At 31.3% G+C, this 19,484-nt stretch overlaps 5 protein-coding genes across 5 annotated transcripts; 3 read left to right on the top strand and 2 right to left on the bottom strand.

The window, feature by feature from the left end:
• Window positions 1-3,605: 3,605 nt before the first annotated feature.
• Window positions 3,606-9,378, top strand: LOC124957753 (vacuolar protein sorting-associated protein 11 homolog). The gene is made up of 14 exons (XM_047515018.1): window positions 3,606-3,941; window positions 4,041-4,109; window positions 4,233-4,406; window positions 4,476-4,672; window positions 4,757-5,015; window positions 5,086-5,240; window positions 5,320-5,553; window positions 5,634-5,934; window positions 5,994-6,182; window positions 6,301-6,423; window positions 6,502-7,015; window positions 7,090-7,387; window positions 7,474-7,799; window positions 7,872-9,378. The coding sequence occupies exons 1-14, from the start codon at window positions 3,927-3,929 to the stop codon at window positions 8,294-8,296; spliced, it is 3,279 nt and encodes a 1,092-aa protein (XP_047370974.1). The 5' UTR covers window positions 3,606-3,926; the 3' UTR covers window positions 8,297-9,378.
• Window positions 8,786-10,525, bottom strand: LOC124957550. The gene is made up of 2 exons (XM_047514568.1): window positions 9,374-10,525; window positions 8,786-9,298 (listed from the first exon to the last, which is right to left on the bottom strand). Exons 1-2 carry the CDS (start codon window positions 10,523-10,525, stop codon window positions 9,011-9,013), a joined length of 1,440 nt encoding a protein of 479 aa, XP_047370524.1. The 3' UTR covers window positions 8,786-9,010.
• Window positions 10,526-10,829: 304 nt separating this feature from the next.
• LOC124957747 (brefeldin A-inhibited guanine nucleotide-exchange protein 2) lies at window positions 10,830-17,935 on the top strand. Its single transcript, XM_047515005.1, has 13 exons — window positions 10,830-11,461; window positions 11,603-12,114; window positions 12,259-12,632; window positions 12,717-13,121; window positions 13,199-13,555; window positions 13,634-13,945; window positions 14,016-14,257; window positions 14,387-14,667; window positions 14,749-15,076; window positions 15,144-15,740; window positions 15,829-16,049; window positions 16,135-16,338; window positions 16,443-17,935. Exons 1-13 carry the CDS (start codon window positions 11,335-11,337, stop codon window positions 17,484-17,486), a joined length of 5,004 nt encoding a protein of 1,667 aa, XP_047370961.1. The 5' UTR covers window positions 10,830-11,334; the 3' UTR covers window positions 17,487-17,935.
• Window positions 17,484-18,765, bottom strand: LOC124957758 (histone H2A-like). Its single transcript, XM_047515048.1, has one exon. The coding sequence runs from the start codon at window positions 18,689-18,691 to the stop codon at window positions 18,317-18,319; it is 375 nt and encodes a 124-aa protein (XP_047371004.1). The 5' UTR covers window positions 18,692-18,765; the 3' UTR covers window positions 17,484-18,316.
• LOC124957756 (histone H2B-like) lies at window positions 18,581-19,484 on the top strand. The gene has a single exon (XM_047515033.1). It carries the CDS (start codon window positions 18,971-18,973, stop codon window positions 19,358-19,360), a length of 390 nt encoding a protein of 129 aa, XP_047370989.1. The 5' UTR covers window positions 18,581-18,970; the 3' UTR covers window positions 19,361-19,484.

The raw sequence follows: 19,484 nt of genomic DNA, 5'->3' as shown, positions 1-19,484 counted from the left end.
ACAGAACTGTGATATTTTATTGTATAAATTTGCGGAAAAGATGAATAATATGACGAAAAAGCCTCCGGGGGATTATTATAATACTATATGTAGAGATGCGGAATATTAATTGTATTTTACAAAGAAGTGCATCCTTAAGTCATATTAAATGAAGAATAATACGCAATTTAACGAAATACGCGTACCGAGTGTTCCCTTATAGAAAAATGTCGTAACTCGAATTAACGAAATGAAAGGGAAGAAAATTATCTATAATAATCATATATGAAAATTAAATGAAAATAATTCATATTAATTAATTAATTAATTAAACTTCTTCTTCTGTCCATTATATCGAAGTATCGACATTAATAGGGAATACTCGGTTTCTTTCGAGCCAATCGCAGCGTCCCGGTGTCTAATCGTTTTTCCTGTTTATGAAGTATATATATATATATATATATATTTAAATAATATCATATATATATATATATATACTAAATATTTCGTAACAATAATATATGTATATGTATATGTGTATATATATATATATATATATATATATATATATATGTATATATATATATATATACATGAATGAAAGAAAAGGGGAGAGAGAGAGAGAGAAGAACAAAGATGAGAGATTTCTTTGAAAAAAATATTGAACGATTTTAAAAACGATAAGTAACTATATAGAATAAGTATACTAATTATGTCTGTAAACTCTCTTTGAAAAGAAAAACATTTTTCGCGCTGTCGACCGATCTCCTTCCACCCATCCCCTTGCCACCCCAACTCCACACCACCTCGCGCTAGCACCACCACCCTACCCTCCTCCATATCTCTAAGTTCTAAGCTCAAGCAGTAACGTGACCAGAAGCATGCCATTTTCGCCGAAGAAAATAAGACTTTGTATTCGCGAATTAATGATATCGCGACGAATTTTCTCAGACGCGACATAGGCAAGCCACGAAATCCGTCGATCGAGCACATAATAAATATAACACGAATGTATGGGAATGAATGAACGAACAAGAGAGACAGAGAGAAAGGGAGAGAGAGAGAGAGAGAGAGAGAGAGAAAGAGAGAAAATGAGAAAGAAAGAGAAAGTGCGAATAATAAATGAATGTACGAAAGAGTGAAAGAGAAGCGATATGATAGGGAGAGAGAGAAAGAGAGAAAGAAAGAGAGAGAGAGAAGCACACAAGTATTAAAAAATTATACATTATTTATATATAATATAAAAGACAGAAAGAGAGAGGGAGAAAGAGAGAGAGAGAGAGAGAGAGAGAGAGAGAGGGAGAGAAAGAGATGGAAAACAAACAAATAAGAGAAGCAGCATTGATTTTTCGACGATTTCGTTAAAGAATAATAGTTTAAAAAAAAAACTTTCCCGAGTACATTATCGATAATAAAAAAGAACAAGAATTAAAAAGAAGATAAAAGAATAAAAAAGAAAAGAAGAACTTCGAAGATCTTCGAAAGATCGGTGCGAGTCAAAATCGAAACGATCTATTCCGCACGCATACACACACACACACACACACATACATACATGCGCGCATACAAACACACGTATTATCCTATTTGTATGACGCGAACTCGTCTTTGAATGTCGTCTTTGATAGTAATTATGCGCTAATTTTGAAATCAATAATTTTCGAATCCCTTCGAAATAATCACGAGGTGAGAATGCATGCAAAGAGGAGAGAAAATGAACGAAGGAAAAGGAGAAAACGAAAAACGAAAAACGAAAAATAAAAAACACAAAAAAAAAAGAGCGAAAAGAAAGAAATTAACGAAAGATCAGCGAACCTTCCTATATACGACATAATAATATTATGTATGTTACGATATACAACGAAGCGACGATCCCATCGTTCGATGTTTAAAAGCGGAGCGTCGTGTTCATCGCTTAAACTTTAAAACCCATCCTGCGGTTCCGAGAATATAAGAAATATACCTTTTTAAAAAAGAAAAAAAAAAGAAAAAAAAGAGAGAAAAAAAGGGAAAAAAAAAAGAAAACCATAAAAAATAAAAAGAGACAAAGCGAGCACGACACAACGTACAAATACGGCGAGAAAGAGAGCGTACCCGGCACACTCGGAAATTCGTATGCGCGCGAAAAAATCGACGAATAGTAATTTGAAAAATAATCCAAATGATATAGCGCGTAGAATATCATCATTGTCTATGAAAATGTGTCTGTCTGTCTATCTGTCTGTCTGTCTGTCTGTCTGTCTGTCTGTCTGTCTGTCTGTCAGTCTGTCTTTCTTACTTTCTTTCTTTCTTTCTGTCTTTCTTTTTTTCTTTCTCAAGTCATCTATTTCTCCTCTTAACGAATAAACGAATAAAAAAGAGATATGGAAGAAAGAGAAAAACCTTTAATATCGCGCGTTTGCGAATTTCATCATAGTTTCGTCGAACTTTTGTAACCTCTTGCGAACTCTGCGACGCCGAAAGAGAAAAAAAAGGAAAAAGGAGAATGTTCTGTCTGTCTATCTCTCTCATTCTCTCTCTCTTCCCCCTCTCTTCTCTTCTCTTTTTTCTCTCTCTCTCTTTCTCTCTCTCTCTCTATCTATCTATCTATATATGTATATATATATATATATATATATATATATATATATATATGTATATATATATATCTCTCTTTTTCCAAAATTTATTAACGTTAGAAAATAATGAAGATCGTTTGGTCGTTAACGATACTTCGAGTTCGATATTCGAAGAATCGTAAAGCAGCAATAAATGATGGCCGATGAAAAAAAATACACATAGTATATATGTATATCGAGGCGACTATTATACCTTTTTTTTAAGGTTAATGTCACATTGTAGGCGGACCAGGATAGACGTATTATCGAGTTACGCGTCGCAGAGTTTGCCGATCCATAAATATCGATCCATTGTATTTATAAAACGATTTTCAAAGTTTTTTGTGACTATCTCAAATTCTCTACGACCCCTATCATCATATACCTGCGACCTTGTAAGAAGATAAGCCCCGTCGTTACGGCGCGCGCGCGCACATCAGACACACGCACCCACCCTCTACCTCCACGAGCCCTTCCCAATTCCATCCTAACCCCTCCTTCCCTATTATCGCCCTGACATCGACATTAACTGTTTGTCCTTTTTAACAAATATAACAAAACTTACATCTTACTAACACGTATGCGCATCGATTCGAGAAGTCAACGCAAAATATGCAATTACATATAATATTCGCATTTATCGTAAATATATTTATTCACGAAGTTGCTAACACTTGCGTTGGCATCTTGTTTTTGGCGCGATTCTTATTTTCATAACCTTCCGAGAAAATAATTTAGCTAAATTTTTTTTCCACATGAAGGAATAGAGATTAATTAATAGAATTTTATTTTACAAATAGTTCGATCACGTTCGAATAATTACGCATAAGAGATATAAATTCTTATGCTTCATTCGTTAAAAAAATATAATTAATTTCCATCATAAACTCATTTTTTTCCCGTCAGATGGCTGCATTTGCTACAATGTTACAGTAACGCCATCTATCGTTAAAATATATAACCTCAAAATCCAAATGATAAGAATCTGTGATCGACGCATTCCGATTTTTAATGAGAAATACCTTATATATATATATACAAGTTTAATAAGTTATTTACTTATACTTTGCCCGATCTCATTTGTTCGTATCTCTTATTCATCAAACTATCTTTAAATGAATCATAATGGTTAATGTTAATAAAAATGTATCGTAGGTTTGTTTGCTGCTGCGCATGCTTTTTACTTAAAAGATATGTCACAATCAGCTGATTAGACTAAACTGAACGGTGGCAGGCATGTTAACGATCGATTTTGTTGTCAGATAGCTGTCAATCATAGAATCAAATATCTGTGTCAAACTATGGATTAAATTCTATTATACGTGCGGATTTAAATAGTGGACGTTCGTAATGGCATTTTTCGAGGTTAGTTTAGATATTTCAAGGGTAAATTCTATCTGTTTAATTTGTCGATAACCTCACTTTCACGTAAGATATTTTATATAGAATATATTCGTCTTTTAGTGGCGCCGATTTAATTTCTTTGATCTTAAGAAGGAAGTAGATTCTGGAAAAGTAGCTAAAGCACTTGGGGTATGTTTAACTCTATTAATTCACAAATTTATCGTAATAAAAATGTGTAAAGTCATAGATACAAAATTCTAATATATCTCGAGTCAAGACATCTTCAAATTGATATCTTGTTACATACTATAGGATGCACGAGTTACTGCAGCCACTAGTGGCAATGGTCACTTGGTATTTGGAGATAATACCGGTAGTGTACACTTAGTTAATAGGACTTATGATGTTAATACTTTTCGAGCATATGAAATCTCATTAACTTTAGCGCAACAAGTTCAGCATTCCACCTTCCTCTTCACTATTGGGGTTAGTAATGTTGCTTATAAAAATATTAATGAATTCTATGTAATTTATATTAATAATTTGTTTTGATAGGAGGATGAACCTGGCTGTAATCCTACTATAAAAGTCTGGAATTTGGCAAAGCCAGATAAACAAGGAAATCCAACTTGTGTTAGGATTACTAGAGCTATTCCTAGTTACAAAGCTTTCCCGGCGACTGCTTTATGTGTACATACTAGTCTTTCTTTAATGGCAGTTGGTTTTGGAGATGGTTCTATAATGTTATATAGGTAATAGAAAATCATTTATTTTGCATATTTTATAAAATATTTTTTTTTTTTTTTTTTGTAATACATAAATATTTTCATCTCTAGAGGTAATCTGACGAGAGAAAGAAAGAATAAGATAAAAGTTTTAAAGGATACCAACATTTCCATAACTGGTTTAGCCATAAGATCTATAGGCAAGCAGTATCATTTATTTGTTGCTACAAATAACAGTGTATTTTTGTATAATATAACTTTAAAAGATAAGGAATATAAATCTACTTTGGACAATATGGGTTGTTCAAAGAAATGCAGCGTTCTAGCTGAATCTATGCAAGATAGTCATTTCATGATTGGACGTAATGATGTATGTTTTGTTAAGTTTTTTTATTCCTTTTATATTAAGAAAATAGATATAATTTTTTTCTTATATTTAGGCAATATACTGCTATACAACAGATGGCAGAGGGCCGTGTTATGCAGTCCAAGGTCAAAAAATAATGTTGGAATGGTTTAGAAGTTACCTAGTGATAGTTGCAAAAGAAGCAGCAAATGTTCCAAGAACAACAACGACCATATCAGCGAAACCAAAGTATTCATTGTTTCTATACATAAATTTCAATATAACTGTACAAATATGAAAAATTAATACTATTACATTTATATTTCAGTACCATTGAACCAATACCTCCTGGTGTGGATAAACACATGATCACAGTTCTTGATATTCAAAATAAATTTATTGTCTTTTCTGCACCCATGTTATCAGTACAAGCTATTCTATCAGAATGGGGTGGATTCTTTATTCTCAGCGGAGATAATAAACTTTATCATCTGGATGAAAAAGATTTGCAATCAAAATTGGCATTACTTTTCAAGAAGAATTTATATGATGTTTCTATAAGGTTATATATTTTTTGTTATTATTTTTCAAATTCACGAAAATTCTTTTAAATTGATCAGCAATGCTATACTTTTTTTATAGGATAGCAAAAAGTCAGCAATATGATGCAGAAGGTCTTGTAGACATATTTCGACAGTATGGAGATCATTTGTATTCAAAGAGTGATCACAATGGTGCTATAGAACAATATATTAAAACTATTGGAAAACTTGAACCATCTTATGTAATACGGAAATTCTTAGATTCTCAACATATAGATAACTTAAAAACATATTTACAAGCATTACATAAAAATGGCCAAGCAACAGAGGATCATACTACGTTGTTATTGAATTGCTATACAAAACTGAATCACACGGATAAATTGAAAGAGTTTATTATGGTAAAGTTTATAATCTAAGAATGTGAAAAGACTTATGATATATAATATTAATATTTTAGACAAAAGATCGTGGGGTTGATTTTGATGTTGAAATTGCAATCAAAGTTTGTCGCCAAGCATCGCCTGAAGACGCTTTATTGCTCGCACAAAAGCATAATAAACATGAATGGTATTTACGAATTCAAATAGAAGACAAACGTGAATATAAAAAGGCATTAGAATATATAGAAACGTTAGAGTTCGAAGAGGTATAAGTTATTTCACATACATACACACACATGCATATATATATATATTATAATTACCTTTTAATTTTTATAAGCTTATTATAAGTTTTTTGTTATATAATGTATTTAAATTTTACAGGCAGAATCAAATATGAAAAAATATGGAAATATTCTTATAGAAAATGTCCCAAATGAATCTACACAATTTTTAAAATGTTTATGTACTGACTATAGACCTTCCAATAAGCCACTTGTAGATCAGGTATATCATACATATATCAAAGAACTTTCTATAAATAGAAAATCATTATGTAATATTATATTTTTCCTTTTTTTTTAGAGTACATTAGATGGTAACACGGACCATCATATTGACAAAGCAAATCCAGAAGACTTCATATATTTGTTCTTAAATAATTCTGCTTGTTTAGTTGAATTCTTAGAACATTTGATCAAATCTGAAAGCAAGTGGAGTGCACTTGTATATAATACTTTAATAGAACATTATTTACATCTTTGGTCAACTCAGGACAATTATGTAACAAAAGTGCAATATGAACAAAAAATTCTGCGATTATTACAAAGTTCTGAAGTGTGTTATGACAAAGATCAAATTTTGATTTTGTGTCATCAGCATAATTTCCGTCGTGGATTATTATTTCTTTATGAGGAAAATAAATTATATCAAGAAATATTAAGATTCCATTTACAAGAAGGTGATAGTGAACAAGTATTGGCTACATGCAAAAGATTTGGCCACCAAGATCCAAACTTATGGATTCAAGCATTATGGAGTGTGGCTAAGAACAAGAATGTATCAGCTAAACTTTTGGCAGATATTTTATCATATATAGGTAAAATTAAAATCGACTAATGATGTTACATAATATAACAAAAATAATTTTTATTGAATTTATCAATCTTTTAGCACAAGAAAAGCTTTTATCACCCTTAATGGTAATTGATGCAATTTCTACGTCTTTATCTTGCACGCTTGGCGATGTAAGAAATTATTTAAATAGTGTTTTACGAACAGAAAATGAACAAGCACAAGCTGATGCTGACTTAGCTGAAAAATATCGTGTAGATACTTCAAAATTACGAGAACAAATAGAAATGATCAAAAATAATACTATAATTTTCCAAGGAGCACGCTGTAGTGTTTGTCATCATCAATTAGAATTACCATCTGTACACTTTATGTGTCAGCATTCATATCATCAGCAGTGAGTAAATAATATTACAAACATCTTTTTTCAACTGTTCAATGGTTTTTTAATCACTACATTTTTTTCTTTCCTTTCCATACCAGTTGCTTTCAGAGTTTTTCTGAAAATGAAAATGAGTGTCCGGCTTGTTTGCCAAATAATAAAAAATTATTGGATATTATAAGAGCACAGGAACAATCAAGAGAGTTACATGAAACATTTCACAGTTTGTTAGATCGTGTAGAAGATCCATTTTCTTTGGTAGCTGATTACTTTGGTAGAGGTGTTTTCAAAAAATTAATGGTGATCACTGATGCAGATAAATCATTGTCTACTACACCGATTAAGGCTGAAGAGCCAAAGTTAATTTATGGACATAATATAGAAGCGAAGACTAAACTAATAGAAAAAAAAAATGCTACTACATCAGGTATTCATTGTTATTATGTAATGAAATCATTTTTGCGAATTTTTATTTATTTCTTATGTTTCTATGTTTTAGTAAAACCAGAATCTCGTTACTCAGGTCAAGATGGTTATTCCAATATTTCTAATCTAATAGGAGATGAACGCATACGTTCATTTACAAAACCAGATGTCTATTCTTCTTCATTGGAGGTAAATATATCAGGTACAGGGAGTGGTATATCAACTCCACGGGGAAATTCGAGGAAAGCTTCACCCGTACCCATAAGAGAAGCACGTATATTGAATAATACGACACCAAAGTCATCTCCAATTCAAAAATTTTTCGAACCACCAAAAGCACCTATCGTACCAATAAATCATTTCAAAACGGATGATTATGATGAATCGAAAAATCCATTTTCCGAAGATAAAGATGACGATGACAAAAATCCTTTTAAGGATGATGATGATGATGATGACAATGATTACGATAAAAATTTAAATCCATTTGGCAGATAAATTATTTCCTTGAATGAACTATAAATGAAATACAGTACATTTCGAAAAGAATAAAAATATTCGTGTATAATAAACTAATGTATCTGCTAAAAAATTATCTAAAAATGACTCTATAAATGACATATATAATAAATCTTGCTCGTCCAAATATTAAGTAATCAAATTCATTAATATAAAATCTTAAGGGCAATTTTTAATTATAATTTTGAAATGTAATATTTAAATATCGAAAAATGTCCATATTCACATTTCATTTGAGAATGAACCGATTGACAACTAATTAGCAATTAAATGGATACAATGATCAATTATCATGCTTGAATTATAGTTTAATGCATTAATATTATTTCACTGTATATATATATATCGAAATATAAACTTTTTTACTCTAATATACATTTATGAATACACACACACACACACACACACACACACACACGCGCGCGCGCGCGCGACAAATAATATTTATGAATATGACTTAGAAAATAATTATTATTAAAATATATATTTTATTTAGCAAAATTATTTATCTGTAGCCAAAATAGGTGCTACTTAATCTAAATGTCAAAGTAAAAAATATAAAAATTATCATACATTGCATATACAATAATGATTGCTTATTTAAATATTATAAATTATTCTACTGAAAAAAAAAGTACCAGAATACTATTTCTGTTATATGTATATTTCTTTATAAAAACTTGATTCTCATGATTAATTATCCATGTTATCCTTCCACTCACATATTTTATCACTTATTCGAAATGCATTCCAATTTTCTATAAGGTCAGAATTTTTTGATTTCACAAACATTGGAGTATAATATTCGTCAACAGATTCTGGGACAAAAAAATCTGATAATTTTGGTACAAGATCTCTTTGCCTTGGTTGTGGATCTCTACTGCGCATTATTTTATTTGGAAATTGTTTCTCGTCTATAGACAAATCTACTAAATTTTTATAAATAGCTTCATTCATAGGAAAATCTAATGCACTTGAAATCTGTAAAAAAAAAAAAAAATGAATATTTATCGATATTATATTCCTTTAAGTTGTTTAATAAATACTATGATCTACCTTTCCATTGACTAAATCTTTATATATGGTAGGTAAATGTTCAACATCTGTTACTATTTTCTCTTTCTTAACTTCATCCAATTTGGTAACAGTGTACATGATTGAATTATATTCTGGATATAATAGTTTTTCGCTGGAAGTAATATTTGATCTTGCATTTGTATTTTTAGTTATTCGACGTGGATTTAAATCAATTTGTTTTTGCTTTGATATAACTGGTTCTACATAAACTTTTGCATTAGGTACTACAATATCACGTACTACAGATTTTTTAATGGGGGAACTTTTACTTTTTATCAAATTTTTATTATACTTATAACATGGCATAACATTTATTGTACTAGATTTTATACTTAAATTCTTTTGTGAATTTTTATTAGATATACCAGGAGTTTTTTTAATTTGCTTATCAGTACTCGAAGCAGATGGTTTATTTGTACTTTTTGCATTATGTTTTGCAACATTTAACTTTTGCATATTGACTTTAGTGATATCTGTTTTTTTTTTCATTTGACTTGTCGTTTTTGAACACAATGGTTTTACTATTGCTTTATCTTTACTTAACTGTGGTAATTTTTTCTTACATAAATTCTTATTTTCCTTTCCCTTGTCAAGACTATTCTTTGTAGATTCCTTAGATATGTTTATCGCTGTACTGTTTTTAGGTTTAAGAATTTTACAATGATCATTATTATCTTTGGTTGAAGAAAATGTTGAACAAGGTAAACCAGGAACATCCTCTTGTGAAGATCTTTTACAAGTTACAGATGTCCGTTCTGTATTATTAGTTTCTATATTTACTGTATTACGTGCATTAATTGAAGATTCTTTATCATCTGTCTTATGAATTGATTGATCCTGTAAGAAATGATCATTTTCTTTTTGAGACAATGTACGTACACTGTTGCATGAAATTACTGATTCTTTCTTCATTGTATCGTCACTATAATTATTAGTTGTTGTTGTAATTAGATTATCCAATTTATTTTTTAAACTTATAATTTTAACAGGTGTCTTGACAGGTACAATATCTATGATTTTAGGTAAAATTTTATCTATCTTATTCGATAAATCTTTTGAATTTTCCTTAGCATTAATATTCTGACTAAATCTCACTCTAGGTTTTGCAAATAATTTATTACCTTCCGACATTGTAATTCATAATAATGAGGCACCGTATAAATTAAATAAAGTTAAATGAAAACGATAAGTGAGAGTATCGAATAATTTTAATTCAAAAATGATTAAAAGACATTAAAATATATTTATAAGTGATAATATTAAATCAAAAGTTCGCGATTTTATACCGCCATATGAGAATTCAAACAAGAAAAACGGAAAACAACGGTACCAACATTACTGTCCGACGCAGTACGATACTAAATTTCCATTTCTCTATTGCGTTTTGTTTAATTATTTTTTTATATGCAATATTGCTTTCTTACCTGACCGTCAGATAGCGCTCGTGAAGCCTCGTGAAGGCTTTCATCCTTTTATCTTTTACGCTTCGAAATTTGATGTCGGTACGATAAGATATTACGAAAATCAATATAAATAATTTGAATCGTTTAAAACGTGTTTTTAAAAATGCGATGACGTTTGCAAAAGTGAAAGTTTTAACTTTGAAATATAGTTAATTAATACGTATCATAGTGGTAAGAAAAATTCAATGTGGCTGTCAATTTGTCGGCGCTGCACGTCGTCTGTCAATTTTACTTCGATTTCCCTTTCGCCGCTTTATGCAAGCAGGTGTATTTCAATGGTTATTTTAAGGTCGATACAGTGATATGTATTTCGACATTAGAAATTCTTATATGGCATGTATATACGAGAACGAAAATGCGAATATCCGTGGATTTTCATTGTATTAACCTCGTATGTTATAAGCACGGAGTTCGCTTCAATGTCGATCTAGTAAAGGCTAAGTGTTAATTCGCTTATTAACCACGCGAGGGCTGGTGATGATGCAAAATAATTCCAAAACAAGAGAAATGTTTATCGTTAGAGCTTTGGAAAAAATCCTAGCTGACAAGGACGTCAAACGTTCCCATCTCTCTCAGCTAAAAAGATCCTGCGAGTCAGCTCTTGGTAAATTCATTTCTCATAACATTTTCTATCTTATTCTTTATGATTGTATTAAAAAATTATTGATTTTTTTTTTTACTTTTATTACATAGATCTTGTTTGATTGGATTATTTATTTGTTATTATTTTCATGCAATCGTTTAGAGGATCTACGGAATGAAATTAAAGATGTACCCGTTGTACAAGGCGAAGAAACAACCTCTAATGCTCTCCCACAACCCAAAAGTGATTCCAATGTTATCTCGGCAGAAAAATATTTTCTACCGTTCGAATTGGCTTGTCAAAGTAAATCACCAAGGATCGTCGTCACTGCTTTAGACTGTCTTCAGAAATTAATAGCATATGGTCATTTAACTGGAAATGTACCAGATTCTACGGAACCAAATAAATTGTTGATCGTACGCATTGTTGAGACAATATGTAGCTGTTTTATGGGCCCTCAAACGGATGAAGGTGTCCAATTACAAATTATTAAGGCTCTTCTAACAGTTATGACCAGTCAACATGTTGAAGTACACGAAGGAACTGTTCTTCTTACAATACGTACCGTTTACAATGTTTATTTGGCATCAAGAAATTTAGTAAATCAAACAACAGCACGAGCCACCCTAACACAAATGATCAATGTCATATTTGCTCGTATGGAAACTCAGGCAGTAAAGATTTAATTTCTATATACTTGAAAATTTTATTTAATTTAAAATGTATCATGACATTAATAACGAAAAATATTCTTGTTCTTATGAAATATAATTAATGTTATAAGGAATATCGATTATTCAAATGATTTTATATTTTAGGAAGAAGAGAATGTTAGAACAGAATCAGAACAACAAGAACCATCTGCTTTAAGTGCGGATACAGAAGCAGAAATTGTAAATAATGATGAAGTTCCAACTGAAAATGTCTGTGAATCACATGTTATAGTTAAGAGCATTTTAGATGATGTTATTAATTCGGTTGTGCCAGAAGATGCTGCAAATGTAGCAACTTCCGAAGAGACCAGTTTAGATCAAGTGCCTGCAGAAGATAACACGGATGAGGCAGTTGCAGAAAGTGACAATATGGTTACAGCTAAATTTACTCATGTATTACAGAAAGATGCATTTTTAGTATTCAGGGCTCTTTGCAAACTTTCAATGAAACCCCTTCCAGATGGTACCCCCGATCCAAAGTAAACATAATATATATATATATATATATATTTATAGATTTTTTAAAAGACTCACCATACAATTATTTAATTATGATTTTTTAGATCACACGAATTAAGATCGAAGATTCTATCATTACAGTTGCTTTTAGGAATATTACAAAATGCTGGCCCAGTATTGCGCTCAAATGAGATGTTTGTAATAGCCATAAAACAATATCTATGCGTTGCATTATCTAAAAATGGGGTATCTTCTGTTCCTGAAGTATTTGAATTATCATTAGCTTTATTTTTGGCGCTTTTAGCTCGCTTTAAAGTGCACTTAAAGATGCAAATAGAAGTGTTTTTCAAAGAAATTTTTATGAATATTCTTGAAACATCTAGCAGTTCCTTTGAACATAAATGGATGGTTATCCATGCTCTAACTCGTATTTGTGCAGATGCTCAAAGTGTTGTTGATATATATGTAAACTATGATTGTGATCTTTCTGCAGCTAATTTATTTGAAAGGTAAAAGATTAACTTATTTATACATAATACTATCAAATTATTCAAATTAAAAATAATTTTTAATTTATGACGCATAGACTTGTAAATGACTTGTCAAAAATTGCACAAGGACGTCAAGCTTTGGAATTAGGTGCATCTCCGAATCAAGAAAAGTCTATGCGTATTCGGGGTCTTGAATGTTTAGTCTCAATTTTGAAATGTATGGTCGAATGGAGTAGAGATTTATATGTAAATCCAAGTGTACCTGCGGATCAACAATTGCCTAATGAACCTCCCGATCCACCTCTTGAACCGCCTCTACCACGTTATGGAAGTGCTGGTAGTTTATCTTCTGCAAACTCTAGTCTCGTAGGAAATAAGGAAATACCAGACTCACCAGAACAGTACGAAGTACAAAAACAGCAAAAAGAAGTCTGGGAAGCTGGTATTGACATGTAAGTACAATAATTAATATTAATATCACGGAAGGAAAATGGTGACACTTTTAATAATACTGTTTAATCAAAATTTAGTTTTAATCGAAAACCAAGCAAAGGAGTGCAATATTTGCAAGAGCATGGTCTTCTTGGTACATCCCCAGAAGATGTTGCAAGATGGCTTCATATGGATGAACGACTTGATAAAACTGCGATTGGTGATTTTCTGGGTGATCATAATCATAATCAAGTAATGTACAATTATATAGATCAAATGAATTTTGCGGATCGTGACTTAGTTACAGCTCTCAGATATTTCCTAGAGGGTTTTAGACTTCCTGGCGAAGCACAAAAGATCGATCGTTTAATGGAAAAATTCGCAAGTAGATATTGTGAATGTAATCCAAAGTAAGTAATAAATAAATTGTCTTATACACAATTTCTTATAATATATAATGTTCCTATATTTATGTTTTAGCAATGGATTATTTACAAGTGCAGACACTGCTTATATATTAGGTTTTTCTATAATTATGCTTACAACCGATCTTCATTCTCCACAAGTAAAGAACAAAATGACGAAAGAGCAATATATCAAATTAAATCGCCGCATTAGTGATAACGAAGATCTGCCAGAAGAATATTTATCCAAAATTTATGATGAAATAGCTGGTAACGAAATCAAAATGAAATCAAATCCTAATCGTCCTGGGAAACAAGGTAAAATAATATCGATTCATATAAATGTTGAATATATATACACATATAATATATATATATATTATATATATATATATATATATATATATATATAAAATAATAATAATAATAATAATTTTATTCGACCAGTAATCTCAAGTGAAAAAAAGCGTAGATTATTATGGAATATGGAAATGGAAGTAATTTCTACTGCAGCAAAAAATTTAATGGAATCTGTTAGTCACGTTCAAGCACCATTCACAACAGCTAAACATTTAGAACATGTACGTCCTATGTTTAAAATGGCCTGGACACCATTTTTAGCTGCTTTTAGCGTTGGCTTACAGGATTGTGATGATCCTGAAATAGCATCTTTGTGTTTGGATGGTATCAGATGTGCGATTCGTATAGCTTGTATTTTCCATATGACAGTAAGTACTCGTGTCCACACACATTTTAAATATATTAATTAAACGCCGATATAAATAATTGATATTAATTGTTCAATTTAGTTGGAACGTGATGCATACGTTCAAGCTTTGGCTAGATTTACACTTCTAACGGCAAATTCACCGATTACGGAAATGAAAGCGAAGAACATCGATACGATAAAAACATTGATCACCGTTGCTCATACCGATGGAAATTATCTTGGTAGTTCGTGGTTGGATGTTGTTAAATGTATCTCACAATTAGAACTCGCTCAGCTTATTGGAACAGGAGTAAGACCTCAACTTCTGGGACCTCCATCAAAGCCTCATTTTCCATCACCTTTATTTACTAATTTGGCACATAATAATTCATATCAAAATAATGGCCTTAATTTAAGTTCTCTAGATCGTAAGTATTCGTTTTTTTTTTTGCAATAAATAAAAATTTTCATTAAAAATATTCTTTCTCATTACAGCAAGCGTAAAGGAATCCATAGGCGAGACAAGTTCTCAAAGTGTAGTTGTGGCTGTTGATAGAATATTTACTGGTTCTACAAGGTTGGACGGAGATGCTATAGTCGCATTTGTAAAAGCACTTTGTCAAGTATCATTAGAAGAATTATCACATCCTACGCAACCCCGAATGTTTTCGTTGACAAAAATAGTTGAAATATCGTATTATAATATGGGTCGTATAAGGCTTCAATGGTCTAGAATATGGCAAGTTCTTGGAGATCATTTTGACAGAGTTGGTTGCAGTCCTCGTCAAGAAATAGCATTTTTTGCAGTGGATTCTTTAAGACAGCTAGCTACTAAGTTTATAGAGAAAGGCGAATTTGCTAATTTTAGATTCCAAAAAGATTTTCTTAGACCATTCGAACATATCATGAAGAAGAATAGATCTCCCGTTATCAGAGATATGGTTGTTCGATGTGTAGCACAAATCGTTCATTCTCAAGCTCCAAATATACGATCTGGATGGAAAAATATATTTAGTGTCTTCCATCATGCAGCCAGTGATCGTGATGAATCTGTAGTTGAATTAGCCTTCTCTATGACAGGAAAAATAATAAGTGAGTTCTCTTTTTAATTTATTGTATTGTTCATCCTAATATTGCCATATTATTTTCTAATACAAACTATATCTTTGTTGTATTATAGATGAGCTTTATGCTGAAGATTTCAGTATTATGGTCGACTCCTTCCAAGATGCCGTAAAGTGCCTCAGTGAATTTGCGTGCAATGCTTCTTTTCCAGACACTAGCATGGAAGCGATTAGACTTATGAGATCATGTGCATCTTATATCGTTGCCAATCCTAATCTATTTGCTGAGGGTATGATGGATGATAGTGGAATAGTTTTGGAAGAAGACAGAGCATGGGTATATAAAAATATAATAATTTTATATATCTCATTTAAGATCTATAAAATTGATTTCAATATATATTGTCTTTTTTAATAATCAGGTGAGAGGATGGTTCCCATTGCTTTTCGAACTATCATGTGTTGTTAGTAGATGTAAATTGGATGTAAGAACACGGGCACTAACTGTTTTATTTGATGTCGTCAAAACTCATGGTGCATCATTTAAACCACATTGGTGGAAAGATCTCTTTCAAGTTCTCTTTCGAATATTTGATAATATGAAACTTCCAGAACAGCATACAGAGGTTTGTACAGATAATTTCGATTATAATGTTTCATTTCGGCTTATTGCAATTTTTTTTTTTTTTTTTTTTTTTTTTTTTCTTTTTAAATAATTTTTATCTTACAGAAGGCCGAATGGATGACAACGACATGTAATCACGCTCTTTATGCTATCGTCGATGTATTCTCTCAATTTTATGATACATTAGGTCCACTTTTATTGGGCCAATTGTATTCTCAATTGCTGTGGTGCGTTCAACAAGATAATGAACAGCTTGCTAGATCGGGTACTAACTGTTTGGAGAATTTAGTTATTAGTAATGGAATTAAGTTTGACGAGGAAACTTGGGATAATACATGTCGTTGCGTACTTGATATATTCGAAAGTACATTACCAACAGCTTTAATTACTTGGAAACCACCATCGCCGAATAACGAAAATGCTAAGTACAAGTTATTCTCGGCTTTATTAATCAAATGTGTGGTACAATTGGAATTGATTCAAACTATAGACAATGTAGTATTTTATCCAGCAACATCAAGAAAAGAAGATCAAGAGAATCTTGCTTTAGCACAGGCTGATATGCTCAATGGAAAACCTTCCGAATTAGGTGTTCAAGGTGGAGGAGATCAACAGAAGGAAGAACAAGGAATGTATTGCGCGTTAACTACTACGCATCTTTTACAATTGGTCGAATGTTTATTGAAATCTCATCGTTTTGCGAAAACTTTCAATTCCAATAACGAACAACGCCAACTTCTTTGGAAATCTGGTTTTTATTGCAATATGAAATCCGAAACAGGTTTATTGAATCAGGAAATACAATCTTTAGCTTGTGCGCTTCGTATTCTTTTTAAAATGTATAGCGATGAGACTCATAGAAACGATTGGGTTAAAGTAGAAACACGTCTTGTCGAAGTAGCCTGTGAAGCATTAGAATATTTTCTTGCTCTTTCTAATGAGACACACATCGATGCGTGGACACCTATACTCCTTTTACTTTTAACTAGGATTCTTAAAATGAGTGACAGCCGATTCGCGGTACATGCATCTAGTTGTTATCCTCTGCTATGTGAAGTCATGTGTTTTGATCTTAAACCAGAATTACGTTCGGTTCTTCGTAGGTTTTTCCTAAGGATCGGACCAGTATTTAGAATCACGCAACAGTAGCATTGTAATGTAATTTATTTCTTGTAAATCGTACTCTCTCACAGTACTGTACTTTATAAAACAAAACAAAACAAAACAAAACAAAACAAAAAAAAAGCATATTATTTTACATTACACGTATACATATATACATATTATACATAGTCATTGAGTAGCCATATAAGTATTTACTATGGACAAATATGAAATAGCGAAAAGTAGTCATTTATCATTTTCAAAGTAACATGTATGGATTGTGTATGGTTACAAGTAGTAAAACACATACAAATTATACATAAATAGAAAATCTACACTTTGTGTATCATATTCACGCGAAGATCATAGAAGTTATATATATATATATATAACTTAGTTATGTATATATATATATTATATATACGCTTATAATTATTTATGTCGATTTCGTCACTCGATCTTATTTAAATAAATTAGATAGAAATTATGTTTCATTCCAGTGTATTTAATGATGTTTTAACGTACCATAATATTGCTTTTTTTATTTTTAATACGATTAAAGTTGGGACAACGCCACATAAATCTTGAATAAATATAACATATTTGTCTAAAGATTTTAGATTTGAAATATTTGATGTTTTTAAAATTTGGTCCCATTTAATTTTTTTCTTGTAAATATTTCTAAAGTAAAACTTTGATATTAATTTTCTAAATGCACTTAACCTTTTTACCCTTTTATATGAACGTCCCGCCAAAAATATTTCATAAATCAATCAAAACATTTTATTCGTACATGTATTTAGAAATATTTGTGAGGCATGAAACATTAATTATTGTATCCTTTAAAATGATCGTTCTCATTCGGCAATTATTAATTATGCTTTCTTCTCTGTCTTTTTGGGCAATAAAACAGCTTGGATATTTGGTAAAACTCCTCCTTGAGCGATCGTCACACCAGATAATAATTTATTCAATTCTTCGTCATTACGAATTGCCAATTGCAAATGTCTTGGAATAATTCTGGTTTTTTTGTTATCACGAGCGGCATTACCAGCCAATTCCAAAACTTCAGCAGCAAGATACTCCATTACGGCAGCCAAGTAAACTGGTGCTCCAGCACCGACGCGTTCAGCGTAATTACCTTTTCGTAACAATCGATGAATACGACCAACTGGAAATTGTAATCCAGCTCTATTCGAGCGAGACTTTGTTTTTCCTTTCACTTTTCCGCCCTTTCCACGTCCAGACATTTTTAAGCTTCTTAGAAATAAAATACAAATACAACCTTCGAGCACTCGAGTTAGATCAGAAATGATGAGAAAATAATTGAGCACAGTTATTTATATCCCCCTATCCTTACAGAGTACCAATAGGATCGTGCCAAATGAATGTTACGTTTTGATTGGTTCGTTGCTAGAACTATTGGATATATATATAAAAAAGCGCGCAACGATTATACGCCTTATTTCAGTTGAATCCTTTCGCATAGCATAACGTCTGTGATTACAACGAAGAAAATATTTTTAACTATGCCACCAATTAATACTCCACCAAAAATCAATGATAAACCTTTAAAGAAAGCCAGTGGTAAGGCTCAAAAAAATATCAGTAAGACCGATAAGAAGAAAAAAAGAAAGAGGAAGGAAAGTTATGCGATTTATATTTACAAAGTATTGAAACAAGTACATCCGGATACTGGAATTTCCAGTAAAGCTATGAGTATTATGAATAGTTTCATTAATGACGTTTTTGAACGTATTGCTATGGAAGCATCAAGATTGGCTCACTATAATAAACGTTCGACTATTACATCTCGGGAAATACAGACTGCTGTACGATTATTGCTTCCTGGTGAGCTCTCCAAACATGCTGTTAGCGAAGGTACCAAAGCAGTTACTAAATACACTAGCTCCAAATGAATTGAAATATTTCAAACTTTTAGGGCCAAAAATTTTTTTCCCCGTAAAACAAATTCTCACATGTTTATTATTTATTAAGAGGAATTTTACAATTATATGAAATAGAATAATATGTATATATATC

Source organism: Vespa velutina, chromosome 1 (assembly GCF_912470025.1).
Source record: "Vespa velutina chromosome 1, iVesVel2.1, whole genome shotgun sequence".
NCBI lineage: Eukaryota > Metazoa > Arthropoda > Insecta > Hymenoptera > Vespidae > Vespa > Vespa velutina.
Note: the sequence above shows the minus strand (reverse complement) of the source record. Positions and strands in the feature narration are given on the sequence as shown.